Source organism: Entelurus aequoreus, linkage group LG03 (assembly GCF_033978785.1).
Source record: "Entelurus aequoreus isolate RoL-2023_Sb linkage group LG03, RoL_Eaeq_v1.1, whole genome shotgun sequence".
Lineage (NCBI taxonomy): Eukaryota > Metazoa > Chordata > Actinopteri > Syngnathiformes > Syngnathidae > Entelurus > Entelurus aequoreus.
In genome coordinates, this window is record NC_084733.1 from 81571532 (window position 1) to 81590244 (window position 18713).

The 18713-nt window shown below is 38.8% G+C and overlaps 1 protein-coding gene across 1 annotated transcript in view; it reads right to left on the reverse strand.

The window, feature by feature from the left end:
* Nucleotides 1–18713, reverse strand: part of LOC133645965 (voltage-dependent calcium channel subunit alpha-2/delta-4-like) — a 90534-nt gene that overhangs the window by 48961 nt on the left and 22860 nt on the right. Inside the window, exons 5-20 of the mRNA XM_062040889.1 lie at nucleotides 17974–18055; nucleotides 15261–15377; nucleotides 15116–15175; nucleotides 11368–11530; nucleotides 11156–11287; nucleotides 10954–11014; nucleotides 8624–8774; nucleotides 8477–8551; nucleotides 5787–5876; nucleotides 5589–5702; nucleotides 5289–5501; nucleotides 5162–5179; nucleotides 1519–1596; nucleotides 326–406; nucleotides 188–262; nucleotides 36–122 (exon numbers count right to left, since the gene is read on the reverse strand). Of these exons, the coding sequence (XP_061896873.1) occupies nucleotides 36–122; nucleotides 188–262; nucleotides 326–406; nucleotides 1519–1596; nucleotides 5162–5179; nucleotides 5289–5501; nucleotides 5589–5702; nucleotides 5787–5876; nucleotides 8477–8551; nucleotides 8624–8774; nucleotides 10954–11014; nucleotides 11156–11287; nucleotides 11368–11530; nucleotides 15116–15175; nucleotides 15261–15377; nucleotides 17974–18055 (1597 nt within the window). The remainder of the gene's footprint in view (nucleotides 1–35; nucleotides 123–187; nucleotides 263–325; nucleotides 407–1518; nucleotides 1597–5161; nucleotides 5180–5288; nucleotides 5502–5588; nucleotides 5703–5786; nucleotides 5877–8476; nucleotides 8552–8623; nucleotides 8775–10953; nucleotides 11015–11155; nucleotides 11288–11367; nucleotides 11531–15115; nucleotides 15176–15260; nucleotides 15378–17973; nucleotides 18056–18713) is intronic.

Consider the following 18713-nt stretch of genomic DNA (forward strand, 5'->3'; position numbering starts at 1 on the left):
GTGGGGACATGAGTCATGCTGTCCGGGGACGCTACCATCTCCTCCGTGTCCTCCCACTCCACCTCGGACAGGTCCACACTGTTGTAGTTGGGCTTGGGCTTCAGCTTCTTCCCGTCTCTGTACTGCGTGGGGAGGAGAGGCATACTTCGACTTCCTGTCCCACCACTTCGAACAGGCGTGAACTCACCAGAGGTCGGAGGTCAGGGTGGGCCAGGATGTAGCCGTTGTTGGTGATGAGGAAGGTGTACCCGTGAGCTCCCAGCTGAAGACCAAGGACATGAGGATGATGATCTTGTCATGGAGCACAAAGACAGAAGACACTGACCATGTATCTGGGGGCCAGCTTCATCACCTCCATTAGGGGGATATCCGAGCCCACCACGCCCAGAAGGATCCCATGGGACAGCTGAAGAGAAAGGTAGGGACAAATAACTGGGATTCATAGTAACCTCAGTTTTTATATGTCCCGGATCTAGTAGGGTTTGCTTTTGGCGAAAATCTTCAAGAAAAATACATCCCAATTTGTATACATTGTCTCGGTTTTTAGTGCCATTAAACCAATTATTTTTGTCATGTTCCTTCTCTCAATTGAATTACTACTAAATATTTGAAAATATTTGTCTGTCTATACCACACATTCTTTATATTGTTCAAGAAATATTTGCCCTCCGTTTGCCAGACTATAAGAACGTTTTGGATTTGGCCTTCCTTCTGCAAGAAGACGACAAACACAATGAATGCAGCCTGGGTTATTTTTCCGTGCACTCTCACAACACTTACAGTGCAGCCGGAAAGTGTTCACAGCGCTTCAATTTTTCCACATTTTGTTACAATATTGTTCCAAAAGTGCAATTTCCTTTAACCTCTTAAGGCCCAAGCTGTTTGTTTACATGCTTTTTTTTTATTTCTCTTTGCTATTTGGGCTTATTGGACTCTAATTAGAATAAAAACTAAGAATCATCTTTTGATATGAATTACTTAGTCCATAAGTACACAAACGTGTACTTCATGTTTAGTGACATGCTAATTCTTATTTTTACACTTTTTTTCCAAATTCCATTGTATGTTATACTCTTCTGACACCACCAGATGGCAGTATAAGTGTCCACATAAGCGGCCATAAGACCCCAATTCAGTAGTGTACACAATTTTGGAAATAAGAGCTAAAAGGTGCTGTCCACGCATGTGGCCACTAAGCTTTTGCGCGTTAAGACTCCATGGAAGTCAGGGCAGTGAAACGAGGCGGCAGCAGCCCGGGGAAAATTGAATAATGCCTGCCTGGCGAGGTCATGGAGCTCTGCGCTTGGACACAATGACCTCTGGCTTGTTTTTCTGCAGCTGTGAAAGGGCATGATTTGATTTTCAAATCTTAATATCGCAGACGACCAAATTAATTTAATAGTGGCAGCTAAATTTGTGATTGTGATTACAATTTGATTCTTTGTGCAACCCTAGTCAGAAAACTGATGTCCACAGAAGCAAACCGCTACCGAGCATTGCTACAAACAAGCAACTGACCGTCTCCTTCTTCTTGCTGAAGACGGGCATGGCCACCGACGTCATCAACAGGAGACTCTGAGCTTTGGTGTTGAAGAGCTGACACGCACAAAACAAACAAGCTTCGCATCACACAGAGCAGCTTCATTTGAAGGACGGGAAGTTGAAATTTGGTGTACATCACAGGTGTCAAACTCAAGACCCGGGGACCAGATCTGGCCCGCCACATTTTATATGGCCTGCGAAAGTCTGAAAATAACAGGCGTCAATAAAGTACCTTATATTTTATTACTAAACAAATTTGTTAGGGCAGGGTGTATCCAAACTACGGCTCCCCGACGTCTTCAAATTGGCCCGCTAGACGTCATAACTTTAATAAGGAATCTTGCCCGCGGGGAGATTGCATTCATTTTAACAGTCTGACATGTTTGATGCTGCTTTTTGTCGCCATCTAGTGGACAATTACATTTTTCAAAACAATTACCTTTCATGCTCTGAGATGATCCCTTACTTATGCAACCTAATGCAAACAACCTTCCCTAGTCATGGTGCAAACAAACAAAAATCCAACTAATACAAAATGTCAACAGACATTGTCACTGAACTTTATGGATTTTATATGAAAAACCGTCCAATCACTATGAAAAATTCAGAAGGACACCCATTTAAATCCACGACAAGGCATGATGGGGAAAAATAAACAAAAACACTCTCCACACTTATCCATGTTAAGCGCATTTTAGCTGCTTGTTACCTCTGACTGATTACAAAACGGTCAGAAGGTCATCACGGAAAACAAACAAGGTAGGGAGTCGAACTTTCACATACTCTTAATATCTAATTATATATCTATTATATTAATATAGTATATGTATATAAACATAAATATATATACAGTATATATATCAGTCGGCTTTCGGCCCTAAACCCAATTTTTTTAGCCCAATGCACCCCTGTGGTAGGGATGTGACTCTTTGGGCTCAACACGATTTGATTTGATTCTTGGGGGTAACGATTCCATTCTCGATTCAAAATCCTTAATCTTTTAAAAACTTTGGGGGTTAGTTGAATGATTGACTACATTACTTCATAAAATAGATAAACAGCTCTGATAAATGTATATATTACTTAAAAGAAAACTGGTTTTGTTTAATAGAATTCTACCCAAACATATATTAAAGTGGCTGGACAGAACAGGTAAAAAAAAAAAAAAGATTACATTTTTTTTTTTTTAATGGATTAAGAATTGCTACAAATAAGAATCACGATTCATTTGAATTTTTTTTTTTTTTGGACAACCTTAGTATTAGTTTTTTCCTTTTCGACAAAAAACATATGTATTGCATACTTTTACTAAACTTTAATAGTATCCAATATTGCAATAAATATTACTTTATAATATTTTCCAAACAAATGTCAAAATAAAATAAATACCTAAATATCTGCTTGTTTTATGATTTCAAAGCAAGTAATTCATCAAATTGTACACTGTAAAAATGACAATAGATTTTACAGTAAAATATATGGTGTTTTTTCTTGCAGCACTTAAATGTAATAAACTTATGTAGTAGAATTTCTGACCTTTTGACCTATATTTCTTGTCTTTTAAGAATGTCCGCTCATTTTCAATACTCTTGTATTTTGTGCCATTGAATGGACCAGTTGTGGGACAAAAGTGAATATCAAGTCGTGCCAACCTGTCTACAGAATGTGTTGACTGTCTAAAGGATTCAAGTTGTTATGGAACAGATAGGAAAAGCAAACAAGAAATTGACGCACTCGATAAGGAACGATGACGCACAACAGACATATAAAAAATCGCAGAAGACCGGAACTCGGGGGTGATTTTGGCTTGTGTGTGTCTTGTGTGCTCTGGAGTACATTGTGTCTGCTTGCACGGACAACTTAATTCAACCTGCACTTCTGATAATGGGTAAATAAATTTGTTGTACTAAACTACTTTTGTTGCCTGCTTAAGCTTCGGACAATCAACTACACTAACACTGTATTTTTACGGTTAAATATTGTTGACTGAACTGCCAGTTTTTTTTAATCATAAAATCTACGGTTGTTTTTACGGTGTATTAGTGTCAGTGGAAAAACGGTACCATGTTTCTTTACGGTAAAAAACTGGCAGCTCAGTCGCCAGAATTGAGAAAAAAAACAGTGGTACTGTGTTTCCATTTACAGCAGGGGTCATTTGCGGCCTTCAGCTATTTTTTTAATGGTCTGCGGCACATTCAATGCATACTATTAAAAATAACAGAACAAAAAAAAAACATAAAGGGGAAAAAAAGAGCAAACCGATGAAATGTAAGAAGAAAAAGTTGCAATGTTGAATCTAATAAAACAAAACTGCAACGCAGGCTGTTTTTTTTTTTACTTTAAAACCGTCATTACTCAAAAAATAATAATAAATCAAAATCTATGTTATGAATTATTTACACAGTTAAGGCTTTCATTACTTCACATCACATATTCTACTTTAAGATATATTTTGGGGAAAATATTACATAATTTGTGAGCTTGTGGTTTAAAAAAATAAGTTTTCTTTGACAAAAAGGGCATAAAACAAATAAAAAAACTGTTGTATAATCGAAAAATAGATCTGAAGTCGAGCTAGAGACTTAAGTGTTGAAATAAAAAGGTATTCACTTTTTCTAAATAATTTGTAGGATTTTTTTTTTAAACTGTCATTGCACAAAAAATAATGAATACAAATCAATAATATTATGAATTATTGATCTATTTAAGGATCTAATTACTTCACTTTAAATATTACACTTTAACATTTTTTTTAAATATCGCATGGTTTGTGTTTTACCATAAAAACAGGGTTCTCTTTGACAAAAAGGTCATGAAACATAAAAAAAAATAAATTCTAGTGAAATATGGATATCAAGTTGATCTAGAAATTTAAGTGTTGAATATTAATGATTCAAAACAAATAATTACTTATTTTTAACTATTTTTTTGGGGTCCCCGTGACAAAACTTGAGGGTAGCCCTGAAGGTTAAAAAAATCTATGTCTCGTATGGGTTTTGAAAATGAAAAATATCAAAATGGCCCCCGCATGTTTTAATTTTTCAGTGTGCGGCCCTCGGTGGAAAAGGTTTTGACACCCCTGATTTACAGTAATGTTTTACATAACACCGTAAATTATACAGTAAATGCTGGTGATTAAGCTGCCATGTTTTTACTGTTAAAAAACTGTGGTACTGTTTTTCCATTTACAGCAATATGTTATAAAAAAAACCTGTATATTTTACAGTAAAATTCTGGTGACTAAAATGTCCTTTTTTTATTTTTCAAAAACAGTGTTTTTTCACTAATATGTTGTAAAAAATACTATATTTTACAGTAAAATTCTGGTGACAGTTGCAAGGTTTTACTGTAAAATCTACAGATTTAAAAAAAATTTTTTTTAGAGTGTACGTAAAAAATATATATAAAAATTAAATGCATAGGCAAAGTTATATATTATTGGCTGCTACAAACGGCCCTCTGATGCGATGTGGCCCTCAGTGAAAATGAGTTTGACACCCCCGATGACAAAGAACTTTGGTAGATGTTTGATTGCTTTGGTCTTGATTGATGACAACATTAAAATGAGGAATGAAGGACTACAAATGTTGAGAAGAAGCCATCTTTTTTTTTTTTTTACCTCCTTGGTGTTGGGAAGCTGGTGGGGTGATGCGGGGATCATGGCAGGATGAAGACGTGAAGTGGAAGAAGAAGATGATGATGAAGATGGAGGAAAAATGGCGTACTGTCACTTTAAGAGTGCTCACCACAGTGTCCATGTAGGCCTCCGTCCAGATGATGTCGTGGTCGTGGTTGATGACCATGGGCCGACTGAGCACGTGCAGATACTCCATGACGTTCTCCTGCACGTCGGCCAGCGTGGAGATGTGCGTGTAGTAGCCTTTGTTGTTGCAGGCGATCCACTTTGTGTTCTGGGCGAACGTCATCTCTCGGCCGATCAAGTAGGTGAAGACTCGCACCTGAGGAGACACACGCAGCTGCTGAGGAGCAACATCGGACATGGCGCCGACAAGAGTAAGGACGGGAAGTTGGTAAGGAGTGTCCACCCTGCGCTCGGGCCAGTTGAATTCCTCGAAGACGGACTCAAAGTCCTCCATGGCGCCGTCTGTGATCAACATGATGGCCTGGTTGCACATGCTGCCTAGACCGTTGGCCCGTGCCTGCACACACACACACACACACGCACACACACTTTGAACAACAAAGAGGAGGAGCTTGACCTCTGACCTGAGAGACACGCCCACCTCGTTGAGGATCTTGAAGGACTCCTTCATGGCGTTCTTGAGCTTTGCTTCGCCTTTCACGTGCAGCTCGTCCACCAACATCTTGAAGTGCTGACGGACACGGAGAGACGTTGTCATAGGAACATGCACGATTTACACTTTTTTCCCCGCTCGATGGCTCCCATGACGAAGTGATGATAACCATAGAGCAGGACATGCTGCTCAGTTCATCGTAACAATAATGAATTTAGACTTCATGTTAAACATCAACCAATATGTTTTTTTCAGGGCAGATACCGAAACTGATTATTGGTAGTAGATATTTGGAGCCGATATTCACTTGCAGCAAAATTTATTTAAACATGAATAGTATGACAGTAAACATCTGGACAAGGTGGTTCAGGCATCTAGATAGATAGATAGATAGATATTACTTTATTGATTCCTTCAGGAGAGTTCCCTCAGGAAAATTTAAATTCCAGCAGCAGTGTACAGAATTGAGATCGAATTTAAAAAGTAAAAAGTAAATAAATCTGGTCAGGATGCCACCCGAACGCCTCCCTAGGGAGGCGTTTCGGGCACGTCCGACCGGTAGGAGGCCACGGAGAAGACCCAGGACACGTTGGGAAGACTATCTCTCCCGGCTGGCCTGGGAAGGCCTCGGGATCCCCCGGGAGGAGCTGGATGAAGTGGCTGTGGAGAGGGAAGTCTGGGCTTCCCTGCTTAGGTTGCTGCCCCCGCGACCCAACCTCGGATAAGCGGAAGAAGATGGCTGGATGGATGGATCTGGACAAGGCTTTAAATAGTTTTTTTAACAATTTTTTTTTAGGAAAGATGGGACCAGCAGTGACATCCCAGCAGGCACAAGAAATTGATAAAACGTTGATTGTCCTTTAAAACTGACTTTGAAATAATTGTTGTATTTGTAAATTGAGACAACGTTGATGTCTAACGTTGGATCCACGTTGTGGGTTGGGAAATTACCAAATTTCAATGGTCAAATCAACGTAGGAACCCGACATTAAATACATGTACATGAATACACCACAGTGTATATGTTTTTAAATAATTGTTTTTGTTGTTTAACTTTTGTAGCTGTATGTAGAAATGGCTGGTTGCATCAGCTCTGCTCTTTTAATGTCTTTAATGTCCTTTGTGTTCTTTGATGTGTGATGTTTCCCTTTTACACACATGCTTATGTGTGCCATGGCTATGAGGTTTTTTCTCTCCTTGGCCTCAGTCTAAACCCCCTGTCCAGGGGCCCAGGCTTGGACAAAATGTTTTCTTCTTCTCAAAATTCAATGGTCAAATCACTGTCAAAACCCAACATTGATTAAATGTAGTCAAAAAGTATGTTGTTTCAACGTTGTATGTGTGTTGTAGAATATTGGTGACCAAAATGACCAAAATTCAATGGTCAAATGAACGTCAGAATCCGACATTGAATAAATGTTGTCAAAAAGCACGTTGTTTCAATGTTGTATTTGTGATGTAGAATATTGGTTGGGAAATGACCAAAATTCAATGGTAAAATCAACGTCAGAACCCAACATTGATTAAATGTTGTCAAAAAGCATGTTGTTTCAACGTTGTATTTGTGTTGTAGAATATCGGTTGGGAAATGACCATAATTTAATGGTCAAACCAACATCACAAACCAACATTGAATAAACATCGACAAAAAGCATGTTGTTTCAATGTTCTATTTGTGTTGTAGAACAATGGTTGGGAAATGACCAAATTTCAATGGTCAAATCAACATTAGAACCCAACATTGAATAAACGTTGTCAAAACGCATGTTGTTTCAACGTTGTGATTGTGTTGCAGAAGATTGGTTGGGAAATGACCAAAATTTAATGGTCAAATCAACGTCAGAACCCAACATTGCTTAAACGTCGTCAAAAAGCATGTTGTTTCAACGTTGTGTTTGAGTTGCTCAACGTCAGGACCTAATTCAATAAGGTCTCACCGTTGTTTCAATGTCTTGTGCCTGCTGGGATAATGTTTTATGCGGCACTAATGTTGTGTTTAATTTACCAGCAAAAAATAGAGGGCCCCCCAAAAATATCTGTTTCCCTGCTGTAGTCCGTATGGGCCGCAGCGGTACCCAGTTGTAGTACACTTTTGTACCACTTGTGGCAGTAATGACAATATCAAACAAACAGAAGAAGCCTGGTACTAAAGTCATAGGCGCAACAATTAAAACTAAAGTGGTGAAACTTAAATTTTATTAAAAGTTTAGTTAAGAAACATATTCATTACTAACTTGGTGTATTTATTTTGATGCAACATAATTGTATTTAAATTTAAGACTTATTTTTCTAATCAGTCTGACCTAAGCCTAAGTTTTATGTGCTGAATAGATTGCAATCTTTGTGGGTAACACATGGTTTCAAATCATTTGACAAGGTTGTAAACTGTAAGTAGGTGGGATATAATTATTGAATACCAATAAAATCAAGAGTGTTAATATTTGAGTGGAGGCTGGGCCCCTCTGTAGTGGAAAAGTTGGGCCCCGAGGTCAAAAAGGTTGAGAACCCCTGAATTATACAATATACTATGTAGGTCATTTTTTGGCCGGGCTGATTATCGGCGCAAGGATCTCTACTTAATGTGTCTGTGGTCAAAGGGTGAGGACATTTAGTCCTATTCTGAAATCTTTGCCTTGGTTTTACACTTGAATGACAGTTCCCCTGGATGACCTCCTTACCTCTCTGTTGTCCAAGTCAGCCTGGACCAGAGTTCCTCTGAAGCACGGCTCCACATAGCGCACGTAGTCCGTGTACTGCAACGCACACACCAAAGGTGAACGCGGGGTCGTCGGGACAGAAGACACACACGTGTGTGCGGGTCTCACCGCGATGACGTTGACAAAGTCGTTCTCGCCCAGCGTGTCCAGGATGGTGTTGATGGTGTGCTTGGCGATGGTCATCTTCAAACCTTTCATGCTGCCGCTGATGTCCACCATGATGATGATGTCCTTGGGGGACGTGGCCGCCTGGATGTACCTGACGGACACACGCACGCACGTATCAGCGTGACCAGCAAACAGGACTAGACAATATTATTATAGCAACACAGCAGTATACAAGTAACCAGGTGTGTAAGATGGTGAGGGAAGCTTCTACACTCAACTGTGTTACAATCCTCAAAACCTGCAGTGAGGTGAACACAGGTTTGTTCAAGTAATGACTACACGCATGCTTTCGCGTCACGTAGCTTGTACAACGCTAGAGCAGGGGCGTCTAAACTTTTTCCACTGAGGGCCAAATATTGAAAAAAATCAAAGCATGCCAACTTAATTTTTCATTTTTAGATTTTTTTTTTTTTTTTACCTTTAGGGCTCCCCTCATGTTTGGTCGCAGGGACCCTAAAGGGTCTCAGTCATAAAAATTAAAAAAATATGTCATGTGTTATTTTTTGGAATTTTTAATTCAACGCTTAAATCCCTAGATCAGGGGTGTGCAAACTTTTTAAATGGGGGGCCGCATTGGGCTTAAAAAAATTTGGCCGTGGGCCAAATGCATGCAAAATAACTAACATATATATATATATATATATATGTATATATATATATATATATATATATATATATATATATATATATATATATACACACACACACACATACACAGTATATATATATATATATATATATATATATATATATATATATATATATATATATATATATATATATATATATCGTAATTTCCGGACTATAAGCCGCACCTGACTATAAGCCGCACCAGCTAAATTTAGGGGAACATACAGATTGCTCCATATATAAGCCGCACCCGACTATAAGCCGCAGGGTTTTGATGTGTAAATACCGTAGTATATAGGGGTTCCTGCTACCACGGAGGGGATTGTCGGGACAGAGATGACTGTTTGGGAACGCAAAGCGTCCCATTTATTAACAATAAATCTTTCAATCATTCAATCAAACTTTCACATCTTTGACATGGCGAACAGCATTCGTGCAGAGTACAAATAATACAACGGTGCAAAGTAATACAAAGTGCTCACCTGTACGTTATCAAAATAACCAGCCTACCGGTATATGAAAAGTCAGTCTTTAATCATTGTGTCATCGTCTTCCTCCTGCGTACTAAAACCACCGAAATCCTCTTCGTCGGTGTCGGAGAAGAACAGGCCGTAAATAAGCCGCACCCTTGTATAAGTCGCAGGGACCAGAACGAGGGGAAAAAGTAGCGGCTTATAGTCCGGAAATTACGGTATATATATATATATATATATACATCCATCCATCCATCCATTTTCTACCGCTTATTCCCTTCGGGGTCGCGAAGGCGCTGGGGCCTATCTCAGCTACAATCGGGCGGAAGGCGGGGTACACCCTGGACAAGTCGCCACCTCATCGCAGGGCCAACAAAGATAGACAAGACAACATTCACACTCACATTCACACACTAGGGCCAATTTAGTGTTGCCAAGCAACCTATCCCCAGGTGCATGTTTTTGGAGGTGGGAGGAAGCCGGAGTATATATATATATATATATATTAGTTATTTTGCATGCATTTGGCCCACGGCCAAAATTTTTTAAGCCCATTGCGGCCCCCCATTTAAAAAGTTTGCACACCCCTGATCTAGGGATTTAAGCGTTGAACTATTATATATATATACATACACAGTATACATACAATATATATATATATATATATATATGTATATATATATACACACACACAGTATACATATATATATATATATATATATATATATATATATATATATATATATATATATATATATATATATATATATATATATATATATATTTATAAACATAAATATATATATATATATATTTTTTATAACATTGGGTGCCAGTTCTATAATTAACTACACTCCTCCATAAAATTGATAACAGCTCTGATACATTTATTTATTACTTAAAAGAAACTTAGTTGGGTTTAATAAAATTCCACCCAAACATGTAATAAAGTCAAATACAAATAAGGTGGATAGAACAAATTTGAACAAATATATACATTAAAAAAACAAAACGATTTTTGATTTTTTTCTTTTAATCTATTAGGAATCTGTACAAGTAAAAATCTCGATTTATTCGAAAATTTCATATATATATATCTATATATATATATTTTTTTTTAACGAGACAATAGAGGAAACTATCTGAAGGTTTAAGATAAAAACTCACCAGTTTCTGTTCCTGCAGTCAAAAGCTGCCACCCCGTTTGTGTCTGGAGTCCATTTGATGCCTGAAACATGACTTTGTTTACAGTTGCTTTTGAAGCATTTTGGCTTATGGTTCAGGCAGCACTCTGCCCCCTGGTGGCCATGTAGGCTATTTGAAGTAGTACAAGACTGCCCCATCCACACGTGTGAGTGTGCCAGCCTACCGGGGTAGATCCTGAAGAAGCCAGTGGAGCTGCCAAAGTACTGCCAGGTCAGCGTGGGGTCCTTCAGGAAGTTGCCGATGAATACGTCATTGAGCGCTTCTGAGTTGTAGATGGCGTTGAGGATGTTGGGATCTAGCGTGCGGCGGTACGAGAGCGCGTCGTTAAAACCCCGGCCGGCTTGTGTCTTTCTGTTTGTCTGCGTGACTTCTCACCTTTGTTGTAGACGTTGGTGGGCACCTGGATGTTGCTCTGCAGCGTGTTGACGGGCATCTTGTTGAAGTGCTCGTTCACCTCCAGGGCGAACCCGCCGCCCAGGTCCACGAAGTTGCCGTCCTCGTCCACCGTGTTGATGAGCATGGAGTTGTAGTAGTCGAACTGACAAGAAGCCACAAGACGACACCTCACCCTCAACTCAACACATTCTTTAATGTAGCAGACAATAACGGCACCTACTCAGCAGCCAAGCATATTGCTTCCGTGTCATCACAGCCACTAAGGCACAAGTGTCACACTCAAGGCCCGGGGGCCAGATCTGGCCCGCCACATCATTTAATTTAATTTTAATGACTGATATTTTATTGCCGTGCTTTTATTTTGAAGGCGTGACTTTAAAGGCTACATCACAGGTAGGTCTGATCTGGCCCGCCACATCATTTTAAGTGTCCCGTGCAAGCCTGGAAATAATACGTGTCAATAAAGCACTTTATCTAAATAGTTAAATGAATGTGTTCTTTCAATTTTGATATAAAACATATTTGTACACAAATGCATTTATTTTGATCTTTATAAATAGATAGATAGTAGATAGATAGTACTTTATTGATTCCTTCAGGAGAGTTCCCTCAGGAAAATTACAAACACATCTGCTTGTATTGGAGCTTACATCAGACATTTTACATTATCAGACCGATATCCGATATTGTCACCCGGACTTACGATTTGCAAGCAAGGAAAATTAAAATATCTAATCATGCAACAAGTTATTCCAAAAGAATTTTGTGGTGTCAAAAAATAAATACCTTAACTACATGAACAATATGATTTGCCTGAGTGGCTGGACAGGATATATTTAGAAATATCAAATAAATTAAATTAAAAATACAATTAACCTAAACTAGGGGTGTCCCGATAGAACCTTTTAATTCCCGACACAATACCAATACAGATATTAATTTGATACGATATCAGCATGAACCGTAGTATTTATGTAATTAAATGTATCGTGTTACTTTTTTCATTTTCTAATATTAGAAAAGGTTTGCTCAAGGGAAATCAGTCAAAGAGAGAACGATACTAACCTATTATTAACCGTATGTCAGACTCATGCTGTCTTTAAGTTGAAGTGGAGTGGTAATTTGTTATTTGGCCACACCAGTGGCGACAATAATTTATCAAGTCAGGCTCATGTCCAGTAGTGTTGTGTCGTTCGCGAACGATTCGTTCGAAAGAACGAATCTTTTGAGTGAACGTACTGAACCGAATCACTTCATGAACTGATTCGTTCCTTTCTCAGTTCAGTTGAGCTCCGCCGCGACCATGCCGGTATGAGTGGAACTGGCGCATTCTGTGACTCACTGAACCCTCGACGTCGGCGAACGACGCAGCCAATGAGAGGGCGGGGGGAGGGACTGAGCGAACGATTCGTTCACCGCGGATTAACGACATGAATCACTCAGTGAACGTCAACGCTCTCGCTCTCTGCTCTGCTTGCCCCAATGCCGCGAGTGATTCTTCCCCCGTCGCGGGGATATGTTTCATGCCATTGGCATCCGTTCTCCATTCATTCTCCAAGCTTACGGCTAATGTTGACTCAAGCCACATGAAAACAAACACACGTCCCCATTATCTCAACACATAAAGTTAAAGAAAATCCGTGCAGGCTGAGCAGCAGCGACGCGAGGGTGAGGGGCGGAGGGTAACGTGTAGGGCAGGCTGTTTTGAGAAGTTTTAAAATAAAAATAATAACTAATGTATGTACACATACATAGGCTATTATTTACACAGTTATTGTAACAAAAATAAATTTCTCCTTGGGGATTAATTCTGATTAATATTATTATTATTATCCATTCTACTGCAACTGTTGTTGTTGTTGTTGTTTAGTAGCTATCATCGTCATTATAATAATGCTGATTTGCAATTAAACTGTACTGCTGCTGCAGAAGTGATTCGGTACACGTACTGAACTGGCCACTGTGTGGCGTTGTCAGTCACTGATTCTAGTGATCCGTACCGTCAAAAGAACTGCAGAAGAGATTCGGTACACGTACTGAACTGGCCACCGTGTGGCGATGTCAGTCACTGATTCTAGTGATCCGTACAGTCAAAAGAACTGCAGAAGAGATTCGGTACACGTAATGAACTGCGGCCACAGTGTGGCGTTGTCAGTCACTGATTCTAGTGATTCGTACAGTCAAAAGAACTGCTGATCCCATGAAAACAAGCCACGTACATGAAAACAAAATGAGAGTAGACTAGTAGAGGAGACAGAAAGAAGGGGTGGGGGGTAAAGTGTAAGCAGGCTGTTTTGAGAAGATTTAAAATAAAAATAATAACTAATGTATGTACACATACATAGGCTATTATTTACACAGTTATTGTAACAAAAATAAATTTCTCCTTGGGGATCAATTCTGATTCATATTATTATTATTATTATTATTATTATTATTATTATCCCTTCTACTGCAACTGTTGTTGTTGTTGGATTAACGCGAGTCCCTACGCAGTGCGCGAATGTCTGCACTGTACTGTCTGTACTACGCACGCCCCCCCCAATTTGTTTTTATTTTGGGGGGGGGGGGGTGATTCGGTGAACAAAGTTTTTGAACGAATCAATTTAAGGAACTGATTCTAGTGATTCAGTACAGTCAAAAGAACTGCCGATCCCATCACTAATGTCCAGCTTTGCACAAGACATCTGCTTGTATCGTAGCTTACATCAGACATTTTACATGCAAGTTCATCTCTATTAGCTATAAAAAAGTTAGCATGCTCGTAGTTAGCACGTGTCAAGTACCAGGTTATATGACAATGAAGCGTATGCATGCAAAATTAGCTAAGAAAGTTAGCTTGCTAGTAGTATGTGTCAAGTACCAGGTTAGATGACTATGAAGCATATGCATGCAAAATTAGCTAAAAAAGTTAGCGTGATAGTAGTTAGAATGTGTCAAGTACCAGGTAAGATGACTATGAAGCATATGCATGCAAAACTGGCTAAAAAAGTTAGCTACATGCTAGTTAGTTAGGTAATGTGTTAATAATTTCACCCATAAGTCGCTCCTGAGTATAAGTCGCACCCCCGGCCAAACTATGAAAAAAACTGCGACTTATAGTTCGAAAAATACGGCATATGACTGAGGTGTTTGGCTGCAAAATTGTCAAAAAAAAGTTTGCATGTTTTCTAGTAACAGTTAATAGTTAGTAATGCTGCCTGAGGCTGAGCCAATCAGTGGCCACAATACTGAACAGTGCGGTCTAATGGCTTTGGTCTCATCGAGTGGCCAATACTACTGTAGTACTGGTATTAAAAAAATATATATTTTCATTTAGTAATTTTTATGGTTGAAAATGCTTAATTTAGGGCAGAATTACGTAGAAAATGCACAAAGCTTAGATGTGGATGTTGTGTTCAGATAGTTTAGCATATACTGATAGATCTATATTGTTTTTGTTTTAAGTATCTTTATTGGACAAAAAGTGTCTAAGTGGCCCCCGCAGCAATTAATTTTTAGATACGCGGCCCTTGCTGGACACCCCTGCACAAAGGTATTGGCATGATGTTCAGCATGATGCCATCCCACAGACCATTTCGGTTATGGGAGAACTTCCTAACTATTGTTATTATTACTTGATGAAGTTAGCAGTCGGCAACCAATCACCAGTGTGGCGTTTAGGAAGCAAAAACATGACTCAGCACTGTTGACAGTGGTGTCAAATATGATTTGAAGGGACAGCCACCTGTAAGGAAGCGTTGAAGTCGTGGTACAGGTCGGCGTCTTCTGCGGACTCCGCTAACCTCTGAAGGACACAAACAAGATGAAGAAAACATCTTTCAGGAGCTGATGATGGAGACATATTTTAGGATGCTTTCACTGTCGCTCACCTTGACAGATTTCATCTTCCTCCCAAGCATGCGCTCTATTTCGGCAGCAAAGTCCTTCACCAGGTCTTGCCCGTCCAGTTCCACCACCTTGATGATGGACTCCACGTCCTTCAGTTTCTGTCAGGATAGAAGAAAGTCCATGTATGCTAGTTGGCGTGTGGCTGCCAAATACAGCTGCTGAGAGCAGGACACTTCTTCTTTAACAGTGGGACCGTGGGGACCATGCTTTATCAGTATCGTGCAGTATCATACCTCAAACCCCGCTTGGAAAAGCTGTGCACTACAAAACATGCTTGTTGAAGCCATTAATCCTGATTTCCTCATTTTAATAAAAATGTTTTATTCATTTTTGTTTTGTAGGTTAAAGTGTTCTATTTATTGTGCTCCTTAGTTAATGTTGCTGATCAATTTGAATGTATTAATTATTGAGTTTATTTAATTACATTTTTCAGTATCAAATGGTTCAAGTCGGTCAAAATAGGTTTATAGCTTGAATAGAGATTTTATTTTATTTTATTTTTTTCAGGCAAATTAATGCACTTTGAATCTTTTCTGTTACAGACTAAAAAACAATATTAATGTTTGTTTGTTGGAAGTTGATATATAGTTTTTTCTTTTCTCTATTGTTAATAAGGATACAATGTTATGCAGAGGTGTACTTATAACAATTTTGTAGACAAATGATACACATTTTTTAGAGGTGTGAACCTTTGGGCACCGAACAATCCTCAGGGTGACGATTCAATTCAACACAATTCTCTATTCAAACTGATTCTCGCAATGTATTATTTGTTAACACTTGGTACAGGTTAGAAAAGCTCCTTCTGGTTGCATGGAGATGGCCTAATATTTGTTTTCTCTCCACCATGACTATAATAGCAGAGGTGAAAAAAAATAAATCGATTCACATGCAAATCGCGATTCTTTCTCATCCAAAATCGAGTCATAATTGATAAAAAAATACATACATATATGTGTAAATATATATATATATATATATATATATATATACCAGGGTTTCCCACACATTCATTTATTTGTGGCGGCCCGCCACGAAAGAATTACGTCCGCCACAAATAAAAAATAAAAATAAAAATAAAAAATAAAAAATAAATAAAATAAAATATATATATATATTTTTTTTTTTTTTTGTCCTCTCTAGATTCTCAGGCAAATCATATAGTTGATGTAGATGCCCATATCGGCTGTTCAGATTTACTTTACAAAAGAGAAGTGTAGGATACTTCTCTTGTTGCCTTATTTGTATTTGACTTTATTAAATGTATTTATATTATAAACACAACATGTGTATATAACAAAGGGTGCAAAGTCTGCAGGCAGTAGGAAACACATGGTTAAGTGTAGGGAGTAAAACTGATGGCAGTCTAGATTTTTGGAGCTCTTTGTTCAGTGGATCAGATGTTTGATGAAGCTCTGTGTCTATCTACCACCACTACTGTTTTCTGTTTATTTGTTACTGACTGTGGCAGGACACCTCTGCCTCTGTTTCACTTTATGTTGCTGGTAAATAATATGGTTGTAGTAGTAGGCTAAAGTTAAATTATTTAGTATGCACTAATTAAAGGGGCAGAGCTTTGAGACATTTTAGCTTTTATATTTTATAAGATATATTTTTTGTAAGAACCACAATTAATAAATATATTTCAGTTAATAACTTATTGTTCAAATCTGTATATAAATATGTACATAAAGTGTTGTAATTATATTGTAAAATGGATGGATGGACGTTTAAAACAAAACTGTTATTATTAATTAGTAAGTATACATTTTTTGAGCCTTTTTAGAGAAAATCAAATCATCGTAGTAAATTATGCAAATTACTCGATGATGTCATGGTGACTACGCCCATGACCACGCCCATAGCCACGCCCCCACCGCCACAGGTCATGGTTGTCCCGATACTAATACTTCGGTACCGGTACCAAAATGTATTTGGATACTGTGATACTTTTCAAAATAAAGGGGACCGCAAAAAAAGGTCATTATTGTCTCTATTTTAACAGAAAATCTTATGAAACATACATTCTTATTGCAATCAAAGAACACTTCTGTCATTAAATAAGATAGTGAACTGCCATTAAATTCTAAGTTAATGATTTGCAAAAAAAAATTAAGTTTCTCAGTTGGAACATTCAATATCTTGTCTTTGCAGACTATTCAATTGAATATAAGTTGAAAAGGATTTGCAAATCATGTTATTCTGTTTTTATTTACAAATTACACAACGTGCCAACTTCACTGGTTTTGGGTTTTGTATAATTTATATAGAAAATCTCTCTATTTTTTGGGCGGTGTGTGGGGGAGAATAATGACTCTATTTGGGATGATCGATTTTTTGTGTGCATCCCTACTATTTCTAGTCGTGGTGGAGAGTGGGGGCTTTGAAATGTTTTCTTCCCCCTCGACGGGGCGTGAGAAACACTGCATTTAAAGTTTGGGGTTTGGACGCGAGAGGGACACCAGCCAATCAGGCAGCACATGCATGCCCTAACATGACGTCCACTGTCCTCATCCTGTCACAGATCATCTGGTCACTTTCTCTGGGTTAAGAGGCTCAAAGTGGATTAGCACACTGAAGAGAACAAAATGAAGAGCAGGACGACGAAGAGGCCAATACGATAAAAGCCAGAGTGACAGCTCATTAGGGACGGCACTGTCTTAAACATCTCGTTGCCATCAAAGTGGGGCTTACCTTCTGCAGGAGCAGAGATCCTGAGTACTTGCTGGAAAGATCTCTCAGCTGCGTGGAGAAGACGGACGCCCACTGCTGCACGCTGCAACAACACACAACAATCACAACCTGATGGCTTTAAAACGTCCGCACAAATCCCAGATTTCATTGATAGATGTTTTTATTTTTATCCCCGCCGCTCATCTAAGGAGCTCAAGCTTATGTTACAAAAACCGAAAGACACGAACATGACTAGGGCCGCCCCAGTGAAACCATATTTATACCTTTTTCACTAAACATGAATTCATTTTCTACTGAAACAAAATCAGGAGAAATAAGTTGTTCAATTATTATTTTTTCTGTGAAAATGAACAATTATCATGCTTGGCTCTCAACGAAGGCGGACACATTCCACTCCCTCTCCTGTCTCTATCCTTGTCTTGTCCTAACTTTATAAGAGCCTCTCCTTAGCACAGTTTACTGAAATCTAAAATATAAAATTTGGGGGGACCTGCCTGTTCTGACGGAACGTTTGCTGCTGGATCCATGCGGGACTCTTGGGAGAAGTGTCGGGTTGTGTGCCCGGCGATTCTTTCAATGAAGATATCTACCTATTTGGAACTGTGATAACAGGTGATGATTGGATTGAGCGCTGCTCTGGTCTATCGACAAATTCGGAAGACGATGGTCGCCGTTCAAAGAGCCCGAAGGCTGCTCCTCGTGATGAATGCGCTGGGCTGAGCTGTGGGAACTCAGACTTT